The sequence below is a fragment of the Podarcis pityusensis genome (assembly GCF_964106645.2).
Source record: "Podarcis pityusensis genome assembly, chromosome: 1".
NCBI lineage: Eukaryota > Metazoa > Chordata > Lepidosauria > Squamata > Lacertidae > Podarcis > Podarcis pityusensis.
In genome coordinates, this window is record NC_138028.1 from 58021308 (window position 1) to 58041174 (window position 19867).

Below are 19867 nucleotides of genomic sequence, written 5' to 3' on the forward strand. Positions count from 1 at the left end.
AGGGTGGTTGTGAAGATAAATATCAAGGAAAGGGGAAACAAAAAATCCTTCCAGTAGTACCTTAGAGACCAACTAAGTTTGTTGCAGTATTGGTATGAGCTTTCATGTGCATGCACACTTCTTCAGATACACTGAAACAGAAGTAACCAGACCCTTATATATAGTCAGAGGGTGGGGAGGGTTATTACTCAGAAGGGTGGTGGGAATGGGTGATTGGCTAATAGGTGTGGTAAACCTGTTGACAATTGTTAATGACTGCAGTTGGTCTTACAGGAAAAAGCAAGGGGTGAGATGGCTAAAAATAACTTTATCATGTATAATGAGATAAGAATCCAATGTCTCTATTCAGACCAAGTCTCTCCATGGTTTTAAGTTGGTAATAAGTTGCAATTCAGCAACTTCTCTTTCCAGTCTATTTCTGGAAAGAGAAGTTGCTGAATTGCAACTTATTACCAAACTTAAAACCATGGAGAAACATTGGATTTAGCCCAGACTTGACTCAATAAGGGAGTAAATTTTATGCCATGTATTCAATAAATGTACAGCAATGTGGAAGTTGAGTGCTGGTTTTGTTACTAAGTTTTTTATTTGAATATTTGTGTGACAAGGCACCAACTTGGCAACTGTTTACAAAATGCTACTGTACCAAATAGGTTTCTCATTCCATCTTTTGGACTACCTTGGGACTGATGTGTGTGAATTAAAAAGCCTTCCTACCACCAATAGCTCTAGAAAGATTTCCATTCTTTTCTATTTCTAAAGGCAGGCCAGCTGTGTGGGAGAGAATTTTAGAAGTCAGCCATTGAAGCACATGAATAAATGTAATAATTTAGCTCATTGCTATGAAATGGCAGCTAGGAATGTCCTAACGTTCACACATGCACAGTGATGATAGGAAGGAAAAAGACTATAATCCACCAGACTCAGTAGCTAGTCAGTTAATTCATACCTTTTCCATGCACACCAACTATCTGCTGAGCTTATAAATTATTACATTTTAGAAAGGAGAATTTTGCTGCAAAGCTTCAAAATACGAACATGATGCTTTATGTCTTTTGTAAGTCTATATTGTATCATGAAAACAACTTTGAATTTCTCTTCCCAGAGTATGAATAAGTGTAACCACAGTATAAAGCTCTGGTTCCCATTGAAGCCAGGGATTCTTAGCATATATAATTTGTTCTATGGCCGCATTAACCACATGCCGGGCCGAGTCTAAACACAGAAGAAGTCTAGTCTTTGCAAAAGTGGAGGCAATTCACAAAGACTTCAGAGAGCAATAAAACAACACAAGAGTTTGTAGCTTTTAAACTGTTAATTGTTTTATTTAATGGTTTAAAAAGATTTGTAGAATGAAGAAATGCTCTCACAGTCAAACTCAAGAGATGTGCCAGCTATTAATCATCCCTAAAACAATAAGGGCATTTGTTATTACTGTCTACTGCCTGTTCTCAGCTTTAATCTGTCTTTTGAGTTTGACGCTGCCAGATTTTCAGAAGTGGGTCACCCAGTTCTCTCTGGACCCTGTTTTTCTGCTGAGCAGTTAAAATTAGCATTTTCTATTATGCTGCTGGAGATTTTGGAAAGATATTGAGAGTGAACTTAGTCACATTTTCCTGAACTCCCCCCCCCACCCCACCTCAATTTCTGGTAATGAAAAAAAATCCAGTTCATAGATAAGCATAAGAAAAACCTCGTGTGCTCAAAGAAATGCCTTGTATGACCAGTAGGGATAAAGGAGAAAATCAATTCAATTTGCATTTAAAGGTGAACCTACTTAATTTGCCATTTCCAAACAATACAAGTAATGAAACACAGTGTAGCCCATAAACCAGATGGATGTATAGTTTGATCACTCAGCAGCTCACCCCATCTCATTCTTGATATAGTTCTGTGCTCAGCTGACATTTATAGCTTTTGAAAGGACGCGGGTGGCGCTGTGGGTTAAACCACAGAGCCTAGGACTTGCCGATCAGAAGGTCGGCGGTTCAAATCCCCGCGACGGGGTGAGCTCCCGTTGCTCGGTCCCTGCTCCTGCCAACCTAGCAGTTCAAAAGCACGTCAAAGTGCAAGTAGATAAATAGGTACCGCTCTGGCGGGAAGGTAAACGGCATTTCCGTGCGCTGCTCTGGTTCGCCAGAAGCGGCTTAGTCATGCTGGCCACATGACCTGGAAGCTGTACACCGGCTCCCTCGCCAATAAAGCGAGATGAGCGCCACAACCCCAGAGTCGGCCATGACTGGACCTAATGGTCAGGGGTCCCTTTACCCTTTTAAGTAGCACTAGTTTTGGGGGAAGCACATGACATCACATTTGGCCAAAGAGTGAAACTCTGAAGTCTGTCTTAGCAGCACCAAAATCTGACAGTTCTGCAGCAAGTGAAATTGACAAGTGCAACATGGTGGAAACCAAAGGCAGGAAAACCATCAAAAACTCCAGAACTATGTTGCTGATCTAGCAGCAGATATCAAACAATTGTATCTAGATCTTACAAAGGATTGGCAGAATGCCCTTAAACCTCTTGAATTGTCCTTTAAAGATCTTCCAGCAAAAGTAGCTGACATTTCCAAAATGGCGGATGAAGCCTTGGAATTTGACTCCCATCCCAAAAAACTACATGCAGACAGGTTAGCTGAACAAATCAGCAGGTTTGGCTGGAAGATTAACAGGATTGCAGTCACAGACAGGATCACAGTCTTAAGAGGGGTCCTGCGCAACATTGCAACCCCTCCTTTCACTTTCTATCTCTTCCTGCACTGTTAAATGTGTGGCACATCCCTTTGTGGAGCCCGTGCTGTTGGTCTGAAGTAAGATGGAGTCATAAGCTAGCTCCTCAGTGACTATCCTAACTTTAGGCATCCTGACAAGTGTAAGCGATTAGTGGATCGTGGACAAAAGGGACAACTTATGATGGAGGATTTCTCTGATAGGGGCAAGCCTATTTCTCCTTTAAAACTGTGGCAGCTCCTTTCTGGGACGAGGGTTAATTGGGTTCCAATATTTCAAATAACTTGTAGTGCACAGTTAGTTTATAGATCTGAGCAGCTGCCACACCCATTAACTACTGACCAAAAAAAACAAAACTCTGCAAACTGGGCTCTAAGGGGCAGAAGGGTTTTATCTATCTTTTGCAAACTCTTACTAGATCTTAAATTTGGAGCAGGGAGCTCTGCACGCAAAGCTTGGGGAAAAGACCTCAACACATTATTCAGTGCTTCTGATTGGGATCATCCATGGGGCAGCTCTCACCTTAAAGCAACATCAGCTCTTACATGGGAGGGTGTGTGGGAACTGATTTATTGCACTTAACTGCAGTCAGGCTCAGCTATTTCCATCGTTCACTTTCACCAAAATGCTGGTGAGTTGTGAAACTCGTGGGTCATATTTGCACCTGCAGTGAGAGTGTGAAAAGGTGAGGGGCTTCTGGCTTAACCTGCCCAATCACATAAAAAAGTTTATCAAGCAAACAAATGTCCCCAAATAGACTTTAGCTCTCCTTTCCATCTTCCTTAAAAAGCGGTACAACAGACTTGGCAACTAGCAGGAACAGAGAATGGCATGGGGTTGAGGAATCGAAAATGATAAATCTATGGCAGTCTGATATCATTTTTTGTTAATAACGATAAACCAACCGAAAGGGTACAGCACCAAGCCTTTCTCTCGTTTTGGTCTGACATCTGGCCTACATCTCGTTTCTCTAGTAACCCAACTGTAATAGGGGTGTAAAGAATGACACAATTGTTATACGCTGTTTGCTCCATTTATTGATAATATTTTTTAAAAATAAAAATGCTAGAACACAGCTATACTTCAAAATTGACACCTCTCTAAACTCCACAACCCAGTTTTGCGACCAAACATTTACAAAGATGTACAGTATATATTAGAGGGAAATGTGCCTAATAATATTGGTGAAAATAACATACCAAAATGCGTTATATTAGGGGAAATTGCTTGCAAAAATGTGTACATTAGTCAAAGTTGCATAGTGAAATGTGTGTATTAGAATTTCACACTAAAATGCAAATCACATTTTAGGAGTATTTTTTTAAAAAAGCACGAATTGATGCAGAATGTGGAGAACTGAATTTACGATTGGAAAAATGAGAATCTGACAGAACAAGAATTGACAGATCTGTCCATCTCTAATGGCCAGTGACGGGAACAAGTATAATTCTAAACTTAGACATCATTAGTTGGCATAAGTAAACGGTTCTTACATTGCACTATATGTTACTGCTTTTGTTCTAAAACCATGCACATTCACACACAGCCTGTATTTCCTACGGTAACTAAGCTCTGTTTAGCTGCCCTTGTAGTAAATAAATCGAAGGAATTAAAAAGTAATTTCACCCCAAAGCAATCAACTCAATTGCTTGTATCCGGTTTAATTTAAATAGGAAGAAACAGACAATATATTCTGCCTATCAGCCACTAGAGGGTGAGAGCTCTGTGAGGAAAATAATTGAACATTATAACTAACCTATTCAAAGGCTAATGAATTTTCATTTCAGGAGAAATATTGGCCCATGACCTTGAGAACTGTTAAAGACAGTTGCTGGCAGCTAAGCTTCAGAATATTCAGCAACAATATAGTTCAGCTTTTCATCAGTTTGCAAGCTGACTTTTAGTTTTCAAGTTATTTTAGTATGAATGATAGGTAGAGTCAGATAAATTTTCCTCTTCCTAGCTACATACAAGATGTCTGAAAGCCTTTTGCTCCCAAGTGTTTGCTTGACATCCATAATGTTTGTTTGGAATCAATAATTTCATTATCTTGTGTATAGTTCCAAAGTTCAGTGAAGAATATTTGGAAGTCATTGACATAATTTTATACTAAGTTTCCAGTTCTTGTATCCTGGACAATTTGACTTCAGCTATATTCGGAGATTGAAAATATGCTGCATTTATAACATGTGGCTTTTCTTTAATCTCTTAGAAACATTGAAACGGGAACTCCAGCTAATGAATGGTTCGTGGGACTCCTTAGGGACTCTTCTATCTTGTGTAAAATTCCACAAGTGTTTAGGCTACTGTGTGGAAGTGATCAATGAGCATTTAAAGCCAAGATGAGGGGACTTCAGTCTTACATGGTCTACTTTGAAAGCACCCCAGCCATGATCCTCTGATGCATTTTTAAATTCACAAAGCAATAATTCCTACTCAGGTTTTCCTTAGCCAGTTAAGGGATAACCACTGTGTGCTAAGACATCCTGATTAAGCACTCTTTGCTTAACAATGAAATACCTTGCTAGATCTGATCAAGATCCATCTCATCCAGCATAGGAAGCTGCCTTATACTGAGGCATCAATACCAGTATTGTCCACTCTGGCTGGTAGCAGTGCTGCAGGTGTTCAGACAGAGCCTACGTGGGGATGACAATGAGAGCATTTAGAACCACCTACTTGCCACTCATCTGTCCTACCAATGAGCTACCGTTCTTCCCCAAGGCATACTTTGCAGGAATCCTAGCAACGAGCAGGTGCTAAATGGTCCATGGCTGCTGGGTTTAAAGTGTCATAGCCTTATGTCCTAACTCTGCACTTAGCACAGTGTATTTGCCGTTTAATTCAATAATTTTCAATGACAGTCTTGTTGAAAATGGCCCTTGATTGCAGATAGGCCTTGAGTTAAATAATGAGGGACACTAAGTAAATGTAAACAACTTGTTTTGTGCCACCATATTGTCTTTCCTCTTTGAAATGCTATAATCAGCTTAGTGAAAGCAGCTGGTAGTACTGTGCCTCATTAATGAAATGAGCAGGGAGCTCATTTATTCTCCAGCTAAATCCATGTTTTTTTCTAGTGGCCTCCAGGTGGCACCAGTGCTTAAATGATAAAATCAGGCGTTGACCTTCAGAAAACATGGCATCTTTGTTTTGAGGTTCTCTGTGTCGCAATTGGATGTGGCTTGCGACCAAGCGACAACTTTCGCACAAATGAAACTTTGTCCAGATCACGGGAGGCAGCTCCTCCTCACATCTGGCTCATAGATCAGCTTGCTTCTAAAAATACATTGTGCGCTCAGTTTGATGTCCTGGGAGTGCGGTAACTCTGCAGCGTGCCGCTTTGAACATTTGCCTTATTAAGTGTTGCATCCAATTGGTGTCCCACTGCTCTTTGATACATCTGAACCTTCCGATGTGTTAAGTCTAAGGCCATTCCCTCTACACATCCCCCTCCCCCAATTCGATTTGCAGGGAGCTATTTCAGTCAGGTTGAGCTTCCGGAGTGCAGTGTACAAGGCTCTAAATTGCACAAAGAAGTCAACTTGAGTCCCCTTTTCAAAAAGGTCATGTAAATTAGTCTCTGTTTTTGATTCTGTCCCTCTGCAGATGGTTCAAATCTGCAAATAGTCAAGTGCTTCGTATCCAAGTTATTTGAAATCACAATGCAGTGGTTTTTAGAATGCTTGGACCATCTTAATGCCTTGATTTTGTTGCATGTGGCAGCTTTTCTGGAAAAATAATTGTTTTTGTGTTGACCCTTGGAAACCAGTGTGGGCCTAAATGGGTAGAACCCTCTTCTGGAGAACCTTTAGAACTGAACAATGCTCCTGCAGAACCACCTTCCAAAGCCATCCATCTATGGTAAATATGAGTGGAACCGCCGCAATGTTGTGCCTCCAATACCCAATTCAGAGTTGCCCTACAAGGATACCCTGGTCAAAGGTATCAAAAGTTGCTGAGATTAAGGCCTGAATGCTGATAGAAGTGGTTTTAAAAAATGGATAACTGCCAAGCCACATACATTTTCCCCCTTGTCATAGTACAGCCTGCATATGTCTGTTTTGCTGAAATGCTTTCTTACATCTCACCACACAAGTAGAGGTTGGGGTGGTAGAGCTCAACATCAAATGTGTCCAGTGCTTTTTTTAAAAAGAAAAAGTGTTTAGGGGTTCTCTCATTTTCCTACTCATGTTGAAATACTGCCCTTCAATGAGGCCAAACTTAGATTCACAAAATGTTTAGGGGTAGGCGTGCCCCTGCGTCCCCCCCAGAAAAAAGCACTGAATGTGTCTATAGAATTAGGTCCCGTCTACACTATACATTTAAAACAGTATCACACCACTTTAAATGATAATGGCTACACTTCTCCAAGTGGTTAAACAATCAGTCCCTCTCCCCTGGGAACTCTGGGAACTGTATGTTTGTGGGAGAAGTAGGGATCTCCTAACAGCAGGCATAGGCAAACTTGGCCCTCCAGATGTTTTGGAACGACAACTCCCATCATCCCTAGCTAACCAGTGGTCAGGGATGATGGGAGTTGTAGTCCCCAAACATCTGGAGGGCCAGGTTTGCCTATGCCTGCCTAACAGCTATCAGCAGCCCTAACTAACTACAATCCCCATACTTTGAGGGAAGTCATGAGTGAAGTGGTATAATACCACTTTAAATGTAGAGTACAGGTGGGGTTTTAGTTTGTCCAGCTTCCATTTTGTCGCTGCAAAGGGCAGAAAGTGTCCTCTTCTCTGTTCAGAACAACAACATGATAACTGCTTTTTTGGATCCCACTTCAGTTGGTATCATTTTAGCAACTCCTCTTTTCATGGTAAGTATTTGTGTGTTGAGAGTGATAATGACAGGAGGGTTGGGAGAAATGCCACTCCCAGTCTGACCACAAAGTCTTTTCCTTTCCTTCGCTGTTTTCTTATCCTCACTGCTGGGGTGGCAGGATGTATGGGAGGAGGGATAGCTGTTGTCTCATTATCATGGTGCTGCAGATAATAAACATGCTGACACCATGTGGATGCCTTCCACAAAAGCTGTCCTTCAGTCAGTTAGCAATTCCTGTGCCATGTGCATGACTGTAAGCAGGATTGTGCTTGTCTTCTTTCTACACATGCGGGACTGAATGTGAGAGACAGCACAGAAACTAGTATGGAATTCGTAGAATCTCATCTGTTTTATTTAATCAATTTGTTTAATCAACACAGATGAGGGAGATCGTTTTGAAATTGTGCATTTGGTGTTTGCAAATACAGTACTGCTAAAGTATTTGGAGATGTCTCCTTGTGTGTCCTACATGGCCATCTCTTCCCATGCCAAACCACCTGAAAAGTTCATGATTTCATAGAATTATAGAATTGTAGAGTTGGAAGGGACCCTGAGGGTCATCTAGTCCAACCCCTTGCAATGCAGGAATCTTGCCCACAGCCATCTCTGAGTGGGCTCGAACCACTGACCTTCTGGTTAAGAGCCAAACACACTGACCCACTGTGCCACCTGAGGGTCTTTCCAGAGCAGGGGTAGGCAACCGAAGCCCGTGGGCCGGATACAGCCCAATCGCCTTCTCAATCTGGCCCATGGACAGTCCAGGAATCACCGTGTTTTTACATGAGTAGAATGTGTCCTTTTATTTAAAACGCATCTCTGGATTATTTGTGGGGCCTGCCTGGTGTTTTTACATGAGTAGTATGTGTGCCTTTATTTAAAATGCATCTCTGGGTTATTTGTGGGGCATAGGAATTCGTTCATTTCCCCCTTCCCCAAATATAGTTTGGCCCATCACATGGTCTGAGGGATGGTGGACCGGCTGAAAAAGGCTGCTAACCCTTGTTCCAGAGGATGTGGAATTTAAGACATGCAAAAAAGCTGGAACCCAGCTGTTTTCATTTCAAAGACATGAAGATAAAGGAGCAACACAGATCAAAAGGAAAAAAATATTATGTATGGCGAGATCAACCTCTTCATCCATCACTGATCTTTAGTGTCATCCATTGCATTTATTTATTGCAGGGGAAATCAACCTGGTACCCTTCTGATCTTGAACGCCAATCCCCATCAAGTCCAGCAACATCTATAGGTCACCCAGTTGTTCATTCCTGGTTTATTGTATTTATATTTCCGCTTTCTCCCACTGAGTCCAAGGCAGTACAGTGGTACCTCGGGTTAAGAACTTAATTCGTTCTGGAGGTCCATTCTTTACCTGAAACTGTTCTTAACCTGAGGTCCCACTTTAGCTAATGGGGCCTCCTGCTGCTGCCATGCCGCTGCCGCACGATTTCTGTTCTCATCCTGAAGCCAAGTTCTAAACCCGAGGTACTATTTCTGGGTTAGCAGAGTCTGTAACCTGAAATGTCTGTAAGCCGAGGTACCACTGTATATCCTGGGTTCCCATGAAGTTTTCCACCCAGGCACACTAAGCAGGCTTGAACTGCCTTAGAGAAAGATTTTCAGTGTTAAGCCAATAATAGACTTCTAATGGCTAATTTTGAAGGCCATATAACGTGCACCTATTTCCCTTTGAAATAAATTAAATAAATAAAAAATTGTCCAGTAGCACCTTAGAGACCAACTAAGTTTGTTCTGGGTATAAGCTTTCGTGTGCATGCACACTTCTTCAGATTCTTTGGTATCTGAAGAAGTGTGCATGCATATGAAAGCTTATACCCAGAACAAACTTAGTTGGTCTCTAAGGTGCTACTGGACAATTTTTTAATTTATTTCAACTGCGTCAGACCAACACAGCTACCCACCGGAATCTATTTCCCTTTGGAAATACTTGGCCCTCCTAAAACAGTGGATTGGCATTTCTTCTCTAAAGGCAAAAATCAGATCCTTGCAAGTGATAAATTGCCTATAGCTTATAACAAGCCACAAAGCCTATGAAACAATTTTGGAGAGCCAAACTTTAGACTTGACTATAAGAGCACCCATCTGCCCCCTGGCATGTTCAAATTACTCCAGTGTGCTATGTCTTGGGCGCAGTTTTCCCTTTCCTCTCTTTGATAGGAAAATGCGGCATGCAATAGAATGGGGGCAGGGAGCGAGCTTTAGTAGTGATTTCAGTGACATGTAGATTGGCAAGTATTTCTGATTTCCAATTTTTTCAACAATCAACAACAAAAAGAAATACATGCACACCCTTAATTCAGGCTGCCAAAATGCAGAAAGATTGAGTTAACAATGAAAGGACTGTAAGCTCACTTACGGACTCATTGTTAAAACCATGTTTATGGAAGACAATCTTACTTGGCTACGAGTGATCACCAAAGAAGAAGAAGCTCAGTCCAGTTCTGGTATGGAAAAGAAATTCCCAGACTTAAAATGTGCTCAGGGGCACCTTGTTCTTCAATTCTAACCACATACCTTTTGCACCTGGCTCTGCTTGGTAGATCTTGGCTTTCTAGCTTAAAATAAACTACACTCCCATCCTTGCATGCCAGCTCTCATAGGAATGGTAAAGTCCCTGTGAGTTGACACATATGTATTAGTGGCACTGGAAACATGAAGGACATTCTGTTATATGTATCATATTCCTCTTTCTTGTTCTCTTCTGAGGGAAAAAATTCTAAAGGAACTTCTTGACAACATTTCATTCCTGAATGGTAGTGATAAAACCATTCATTTGATACCTGGGAGAGATTTAACTCATTTAACTCACAAGGTTGCTGTGTGTGCCCTTGCAACCCAAAGGTTTAGGTGTAAATTTATCCTGCACAATACATTGCATTGTGCAGGGAGTCATTTATAATAAATTGCAATACTGTCCCTTTCGCAGGACATATAAGCTGTATATAAAATGGTGTTTGTTTCCCATGTTTGTGACGACCAATGGTGTTTAATAAAACTTGACATTTCTCTTATAGAACAGAATGAAAAGCCCAAAAAGGCCTGAAATGTGGCCCTTTTGTTGCTGGTCCTCTAGGCTCCTGCCATGATGGCTTTTATTAGCTCTGTTTTCTAATAGCATCTATAATAAATTAGCAAAATTGCCACACCAAATATAACCATAAAGCAGCCATCAGTAATCAGTATATGAATCTAAAGACTGCACTAGTGCGTTTCTCAAAATCTTTGAATGCAGCCCTCCTTCTGAAATTATGCTACCTTTTGTGACAGCGACATGTATCCATGCAAAAATAGCAGTTTGTTCCACAGAGGCATGTGTGTGAAGATTATCATACACAGTTGAATGCAGCCTCCTGATGTTTGTGTGATGATTTGTGAACTGGAGTAGTAAAATGAGGAAACTTGTAAAATGGGACATATGATTCCCCTATCCTAAACCAAACATTGATTAAAAAAAATAGAATAAGCATCCTCCTTCCAAAATCAGATTTTGATGATGGGCCAGGAGGGATAAAGTCATCCATATAAATACAATGTGAATCAGTGATTGTCCTCATAAGTTTTGGCTGTGGAGGGAAGAGGGCAGAATGAGGAAAGTTCTTGGAGTGAAGCGCAAAAAGAAAGCGATACCTTGATCGAGAACCCCATATAACTTATGGAGGCAGTACTGTACTGTGGATTCCACACACCCACAAACTGACTGAAAAAGAATGGTGCTAGAGACAGCTCAGCATATCAAGATCAGCAATGGTGAGGAAAAGGCCTATAGCTTGGGAAGCTTCATCTGACTATAGTATAAGGGTAGGCAATATGGTGCCCTTTGGCTATTGGACTACAACATCTGTCAGCCCCAGCCAACATGGCCCATTGTTAGGGATGATGAGATTTGGTGTCCAGCAACATCTGGAGGGAGCCATGTTGACTGTCCCCGCTCTGGTGAGTGACCCAGATGGAGGCACATATATGAGAAGCTCTGGCTAGCTTCAGGGTTAAAAAGCAAATCCAAAGAGGGGATTAATACACTCATTTATCTAATGAAGGATTGGGCAGATGTCATTCAAGCTAAGCGAGGTAGGGTTAAAGAAATCTAATAAAGTAGTGGAAAGTTTCGAAAAACATTTCATTGTGAGGAGCAATGCGATTGATGGACGGGCACAATTTAATACTCGTATGAAAAAGGAAAATGAACCTATGGATGATTTTATTACCTCTCTATATTCCCTAGCTGAGCGTTGTGAATGTGATATCCTCCTCTGTGAGATGATCAGAGACATAATTGTTGTGGATGTCAAAAAACTCAAAGTGTCCAAAAAACTACAATTGGATGAGAGACTTACCCTGGAAAAAGCGTTCATCACTGTGAAGTAGCATGAGAGAGTGTAAAGAGGCCACCATTAGACCTTCATAAAAGGAGCAGCATTCCCCACCCCCACCCTCACACTGACAGTATTCATACTCTGAAGAGAAAGTCACAGCTACAGGGACAGTCCACCACACAAAACTCACAAAACAGGGAGGAAAAATGTTGGTGGCAGGATTCTGCCTAGCAAAGGATTCTGTTTGCTACTATTGCAAGAAAAAGGAACATTTTGTTAAAGTATGCTTTGCTGAAGTAGCACTGGGACAAGTCACTACTAATCCAGCTGGCTTTCTGGGATCCTTGGCAGACAATCAAACAGTAAATATGAGAATGTGGTTGGCAGAAATCGAGATGGATGGGTACCAAGTAGAATTCAAGCTTGACTCTGGGTGTCACAACTAACCTACTAGTGGTATTTAGACTACATTCAAAACACCAGGAGAACAGTGGGCAGCAGTGGGCAGCTTCAGAATAGTCATGCACTGCAATGACAAAGAAGAAATCAGGAAAGTGATTTATGTAGTAAAGCAAATAGAAAGCCCTTGTTAGGATGCAGAATGGTGTGTGTCCAGCATTTGCCAACAGGAATACCAATATTGACTACCTCAGAAGGTGGCCTTTCTGTTGTGTTTTAATAGCATACATAACTATGATAGAAAGAGGCTACAGATTCGCCAGATTCTTCCTGCAGCTCTTCATTCAGACTTCCCCTTCATTGTCTCATAATGTCCTCTGGACCAGGCTTAATTGTAATCTCTTTGCTGCTAAAGTCTTTATTCACTTCTGAAGCAGGAAGTTCTGGAAGAAAACATCATCATTATTTTTAATTAAATCGCCGGATATTGCAACACAGGCATTCAGCTTTGCCCTAATTGACTCCTCTTGGCCACTGTATCATCTCCTGAAATCATATCACTAGATAAAGTTTTCATACAGTCTATGCAAATGATAATCATCTTATAACATGGAGTTTGTGGTGATACACAACTATGGTTTGGGAAAATGTTCATGTTTTCAAACCATAGTCTGTGATCAGACAGCAAACAAGAATCAGAAACACGGACAGAAGTGGTTTTGCAAATTTTGGTTTCTGCTAGCTGTAGCTTAGCATGATGTCTGAATTGCACCCCAGAAGCAGGAACAGTTCTGTACCATAGTTTGTATGTTGGGAAGTTCAAAGCAAGGTTTGGCATGATGTCTGAACCAAGTCAGTAACCATATTCACTACCATGTACAAATTGCTTGGAGATTTTTGAGTTTTAACTGCTTTTAAATAAATTAAATAGTATGATAATTGTAAGAGGTGACACTCTCCTTTACGCTCAATTGCTCTTCTAATGTCAACAGTATTCAAATCCAAAGTGGGCCAAGGGAAATCACAACTGTTCATCTGTCTCACTAAATGCTGGTTTTCATCATGAAGTCTGCCTCAGGTGAACAAATCATCATATAAATGTGTCACTCCCTCATAATTTGGCCCTAATCATGATTTTACATTATAATGTGATAATATTATAGTGTAAAATCATGATTAGGGCCAAATAAGACTACTACTTTTCATGTTCCGAAAATGCTTTTCCAGTGCACTTTCATATGCTGGAAAAGTCTTGAAAGATTTCAACCTGCGTCCAAAGCCTCACTTACCACATCCTGACTTCGATATTTCAGGGATCCAGTGAAGTGAGATATATAAATGTTCATGAGACCCTTTGGGGACCAGGATTGTTTGGAAAGTGGACACACACACACACACACCCCAACTGTGGCTATGTGCATATGATACACTTAAAAAGGACATGCTGTTTTAAGAATCCTGGGAAGTATAGTTTGTTAAGGGTGTTGGGAGTTTCAGCTCTGTGAGTGGTAAATTACAGTTCCCAGGATTTGCATGGGGGGCGGGGTTACTTTAACTGTATGGTGTCTGCACAGCCACAGTTTCAATTCCCAAAATCACACACAAAACAAGTGTACTTCATTTATCATTTATTTATATCAATCAAAAATTATCAAAGCTGTTCTGTTAACCTCAACACATAAAAAATGGCTGTATGAGCGGTTTCTTACTTCAGATCTGATCATCTGCTAGACATTATGAAGTAGGTGAGTCAAGGTTCAGAGAGGCCTCCCTAACGGTCGTACTTTCAGGTCAGCCTGGGAGCATCACCACACCACTGGGCTTGCCTTCAAGAATCCTAAGGCTATTGGAATGGATGTAAATCAGATCCCTTGGTATTTTTACCCTAGTGTTATTTATCGAACATTCATTGTGGTTTGTTTGTGGGGATTGGCATTGCATCAAGCAAGTGTTCTCCTACTCTAGAGAACGAGAGTGTTCTTTCAGTGCATTTTCCTGTCACTTTCTGTATTGTGAGGAGTCCGTTTTTTTGGAGGAAACAGGTTTAGGGCACAAATTGTGTAACTTGAATTTGCTGGTACGTGGATCCCACCTGAAAATAATGACAGTCCAGAACTGCCCCATGACACACGAGGCACCATCTTGGAAAGAAGGAGCGACTGCTGATTATGAGCGGGGGGGAGGAAAGAGCAAAGAAAATGTAGGAGAAGCTCAAAGGCAGCCCCTGTTTTTGTTCACTTTGTTGAAATTTCCTTCTATTGCATTAAAGAAGAACAAACAGTTCATTTGTTTCAGAGGTGCTGCACATCTGTTTCTGTGTCTAACCACTGTTAATTATAAAGGACCATGTCTCAGTAATATTCCCGGTCCCAGAGCTATGGCGTGCTTGTTGCTTCGCCTACAGTGTTTATTGCCAACTTTTGGCACAGCCTCATTTCATTATCAAACACAAAAAGGTACAGCTTTTACTGGATCCTTGGCATGCACTACAAACTATCCAAGCTTAATACTAAAGCGGTGACTAATCAGGGAATTCCCGCGAGGAAGCTTTGTAATAACTCTTGCAAGGGTAACAAGGACAATTTCCATAGCCACAATGTTTTAAGCCAAACAAAATCCAAGCAGCTCTTATTCTTCCCCTTGCATGACCACACACACACACACACACACACACACACGGTAAGCAATGTCCTTCTAAAGCAGAACGGCTGTAGGATTAGCGTGCAAAGTTTGCATTGCTTTATCATAGTGGGGCTAATAGCAAAATTCTATTAATTGCCGGACAGTGTTTTGTTTGGCAAATCCAGGAAGCAGTTTACATGGCTACGCAGTGCTCTGGTTCACAGTGCTTCTAAAATAGTATTATTGTAAGGGACTAATACTGATTAGGGACAGTTCCCCGGAGGAAGGAGGGCCTTTTGATGATTGAGTCATTTCCTTTCTCTGTTCTGCTTCAATGATACAGTTCTTCTCTCACCCCAGATACACACCCCTTCTGTCCAGAGAGTCCTCCAGCAGAGTGCTCAGAACTTCATGCCTTGGCCTGACGTAGAGATGCTTGCGTTCATGGCTCCTGGAGCAAGCAATGAAGCAAATATCAGATGACATACACCCACAAGACCACGTATTCACCTCCCACACAATGCTGCGAGTTTCTATGTTAAGTTGTGGGCGAACATAGCAGACGACACAGCGATTCTTCAAACAGCTCTTCTTTATGTCAGAACAGAACTGAGCTGAGGGGCTCAGTCAGCCTGCTTATACAGAGCTCCAGAACAATGTAACTGTTGCCATTTTCTAAAACTATCCAATCACTGAATGTCACTTTTCGATCCTTCATTTGCATAACTATCTACAGTATCCCCCTGCAGGCCCAGGGTGAGAACTTCAGTACATAACATTCTATATCCTTGCTTTCATTCGATGGTTGTTTCCCAGCGTCCAGGGAAGACTGGTCCATTAGGGCAAATGGGATACCAACCTTGATCAGCCCTTAGCAAGCCCCCATCTGCCTGCCTTCTTACTTACTTAGAACCAGACCGAGGAGATAGCAGTGGCTGTCAGCTTCCTCCTCCTTAGTCTTCCCATTGTAGGGAAGAGGAAGGGGACAAAACTAGAATTACTTGACTCCAACTGTTATTGGCCTCCCTGCTTTCTGCCCTACCAGTCCCAGTGGGCATAAGCCACAGCCACCAACGTCCTTCATATTAAAATATACTGTTTTTTTGTTGATTATGTACATTGATATCCTTGTCAAAGAGTGGATTATAAATATTTAAATAAATATTAAATTTATTCATTTTAAAAGCTACCATAAGCCCCCAAAACACAAGAGCAGTTCCGCTTTCAAAGACTCACAAAACTGATTATTCTAGAGCTCAGCAGTGCCAATTTGATCTGACGGTGTTACTGTATTGGGGGAACAAACAGTTGGTTTGTTGAAATTCATCAGAATGCTGGAAATAAGTTTCACCTCTTTTGTATCCCAGTTTCTGCTTTTAACAGTCTACAGTGGACGCTCAAGTTGCGAACGTGATCTGTGTGGGATGCACGTTCACAACCCGCAGCGTTCGCAACCCGCAGGTTGAGATTTGGCGCTTCTGCGCATGCGTAAAGTGCGATTTAGCACTTCTGTGCATGTGCAACCGCTAAAACCTGGAAGTAACACGTTCTGGTACTTCCGGGTTTTGACAGTCCATAACCCCAAAAAAAGGCAACCTGAAGCATCTGTAACCCGAGGTATGACTGTACTGTGCTTTCCATTTTGACAGGTCCGCTCCACTTCTGTGTGGGGACGCTTTGTGGGCAGACCGTGTGGTCTCTCACTCTCAGCGAGGGCTGAGCTATGCCCCTGTGTCATTTGGGAGTCCCCGGCCGCGTCACAGGCCGGCCAGCCAATCCTGTCGGACCGGGGCATGTGGCTTCAGCTATTTGAACCCTGGGGGAGCTTGAGTCGATTTGCATTGGCGGGGCTCCCCCTATTGGTGGTTGACCCTTCCTGGACTCCCTGCATGGCGGGCAGGAGTCAGATATAGTTGGTTCAGTCCAATGCGTAAGCTAATATTGCTCACATTCTGTAACCAATAAAGTTGTGGCCTAAATTTTGCCCATTAACCTAATATAATGTGTCAATGTGTCTTTTTCAACATAGGGGGAGGCCTCAGGGTCTTGACACGCAAATTATATGTTACAGACGATATATTACATTGCCACATTACAGAAGTTATATAATCTGTACGCACCATGTCTAGGAATGTAAGATTTGAAGAGACAAACTGCAGAAGGCCACTACCCTGCTAGACATTAGAAAGGGGGTTGGACTAGATGACCCTCATGGTACCAATTCTACATTTCTATGATTCTATTATTCTAAATCCAAACGAAGCAAATTAATCTATCCACACATGGCAGCTTAAATTCAGCAAGGCCATTCCCTTCCCGCCTAATGTGCTTCAAGTCATATTTACATGTTGCTGTAGACACCAGAGAGGGGGTGGGGTGACTTCACTCAATGCACATTATCTGTTTTGTTTCCCCACACCTGCAACTCCACAACTCCTGTTCATGAAGCTGTTATCTGCGCATGTGCAATTGCTGTCTGAATTGTACATACCTTAGCTTAACTGGAAAGTGAATGTGACTTCTATTGTCATCAGATAGAAGCTGGCTTGAGGGAAGACTCATCAAACAGCAGCATTTTTTCAAGAAACTACAGGATGGATATTAGCCACACATTGTGGCTAATGTTGTGAGCACATCACTTCAGACATCAGCAGTGGAAGCACACTGGAGCCAGAGTAAATGGTAATGTGTATACAGCCTTAGACTCCTGATGCAGTTTTCTTTCTCCCCCTCCAAAGCCACCCAAAAAGGGATGTTTGAGGGAATCATAACACAGATAAACAAGTAAAACGAGGACATTTTATCACCCATTCTTATCCTGTACCCATATGCACATTACAGCAATAATAGTCAGTCATTTCATAATGAAATTTTTTAAAAAATGAGGGTATTCCACACAGGGCTTTTTTTCAGCAGGAAAGAGAGAGTAAGGGAGATGTTTATGGTGAGTTCTGGCACCCCTTTTTCTAGAGAAGTAGCACTGATTCCACAATTGTGGAATGTGGGTTTCAGCCTAAGAGACAGGCTCCATCCCTTGTGGAACCATGCAGACTCTAAAGACCTCTTGACTGTGGTCCTCAGCAGCTAACCTGGTGGTGAGCATGGTCAAAGTAGGTGCCCTCCTCCTCTTAAACTGGCCCCCACAGACACAAAGGCCCTCCATTATTGAATTTATAACCAGGAAGAGGGTGCATCATCATCAGGACAATCCCCACTTTAGCAATGGGCCTACTTTAAAAAGATATTTGCCCCTGCCACCAAAACTCCTGAGGTATGGGGACGGCAGAAAAATTGGCTTGGGGGAATTGAACCAGGACCCCAAATGGAGGGCAAGCTGTCCCTGCTTTACAGGAAACGCCATACAAAGCACATGTTAATTGTCATATGCCAATCCTAAAGCACATACACCCTTGGAAGCCAATTGTGGCTCCCCAATGTGCATACCTGCTGCAGAAGAGATGGCAGTTAGCTTTACACGAGCCAAGTGAAACCTGCAGGAAATCACAGCAATCTCCTCCTGCAACAACCTTTGCAGAAGGGCTTATTTTATCAAGATGCTGCAGATCTTATGCCCATTATCCATTGCTTTGTGGGTTTGTCACACATTTTCTAAATGGGCAATTTTGAAATGACATTTAAGGCCAGCAAGGGAAGGCTATCCTGTCTAAGCTAAGCTAAGCCTAGACATTTTAAAGTGCTTTCCCTCTGGAGGTGCAGTAATTGCTTTACGATTAGACAGGAAGCTGTATCAGCATTATTGCTCTAAAGGAGCCAGTGTTATCAAAAGACAACACTTCGGGGCCTGTCCTCACAGGAAGGGCATCGTGAGTAATCAACAGTGCTTTAAGCCAATTGGCTGCAAGACCCTTTGTATGGCTGGCAGAGTGTTTAGTGGAAAACATCTGACTGCCATTGTTTTGTAAAATGCCCGGAGAATATAAATTTAATAAATAACGCCACTACCATGGATGTAAAATGTGGGTTTTGTTCTTTAACTCAAATCATATGCACATAATAATTTGTACCCAAACGCAGGTACATTCGCTTCTGCCTCTTAGTCAAGGCTGCTTCCCACCCCTCATGCTAAAATATATTACTATTTTTCTGAATATAAGAATTCACAAAGCAACTAAACAGGAGGTAATTGCACAGAGATATTTAATAGCTGCTTGCTTATAAAATGCAATAAATCCTGAGCAGGTGTAAAAGAATAACAGATCTGGTTCTAATCAGGATATGATAACACCTTGCTTCAGATTATCTGTCTCAGCGGCTTCAAACAGAAAGATACATCATATACAACAGAGCTCTGTGGAATTTATCATTAACTTCCGAGACCCTCCAGAAAGGAGTGGACCTAGTTCTCAGCTGCTAAACAGAACACGGTAACCAACCATGTTAAAAGCTGCTGGAAGGTCCAGTGGGATCAACCAGCTAGTTGTGACCCTTGTTAGCACATACACAATATGTTGAAGTCAATCATGGTGTTACAAATGCAGTCTGTATGTAAGCGGAGAATGTGACAAATGGAACGGGGAGGTTGGAGTGATTGGATCTGTAGTAAAGTCACCAGGATATTTTTAAAACACAAAAGGGCATTCTCCTGCTTGCCTAATAAAAGTGAGACATACAATATTTCAGTGGATATTATTATTATTATTGTTATTATTATTAGTCCTATGGGTAGGCTAATTTAGTTTTGCAAGCTGACACTGTGAGAAGGATTACAGCAGGCCCCATTAGTAACAAGGTATTACCTAAACAATTGTACATACCTGTTTGGAATAAATCCTTTCCCAAAGCATAGGTCCTTAACTATTGGAGGAGGGAGCAGTGGCTTCAGTGCCTGAACTCTTTTCTGAGTTGTAGATCTGAAAATAAATGTGCTCTTTGTGAATCATTCTGGAGGTTGGCAAAATAAGGTAAATGCGAAATAATCCTCAAAGAAATACTGG

General features: G+C 41.8%; 1 protein-coding gene across 7 annotated transcripts in view; it reads right to left on the reverse strand.

Annotated features, from left to right (window-relative positions):
- Nucleotides 1-12548: 12548 nt before the first annotated feature.
- LOC308464749 (uncharacterized protein) overlaps nt 12549-19867 on the reverse strand; it is an 85045-nt gene continuing 77726 nt past the window's right edge. For 5 of the 7 annotated variants that reach the window (XM_080984326.1, XM_080984323.1, XM_080984329.1 and 2 more), the window contains 4 exons: nt 19688-19783; nt 17404-17499; nt 15281-15363; nt 12549-12733 (listed from right to left, as the gene is read on the reverse strand). In XM_080984326.1, coding sequence (XP_080840452.1) covers nt 12648-12733; nt 15281-15363; nt 17404-17499; nt 19688-19783 — 361 coding nt within the window. In that variant the 3' untranslated portion in view covers nt 12549-12647. Of the gene's footprint in view, nt 12734-15267; nt 15364-17403; nt 17500-19687; nt 19784-19867 lie in introns of all 7 variants that reach the window. The other 2 variants (XM_080984327.1, XM_080984328.1) reach the window with 2 other exon arrangements.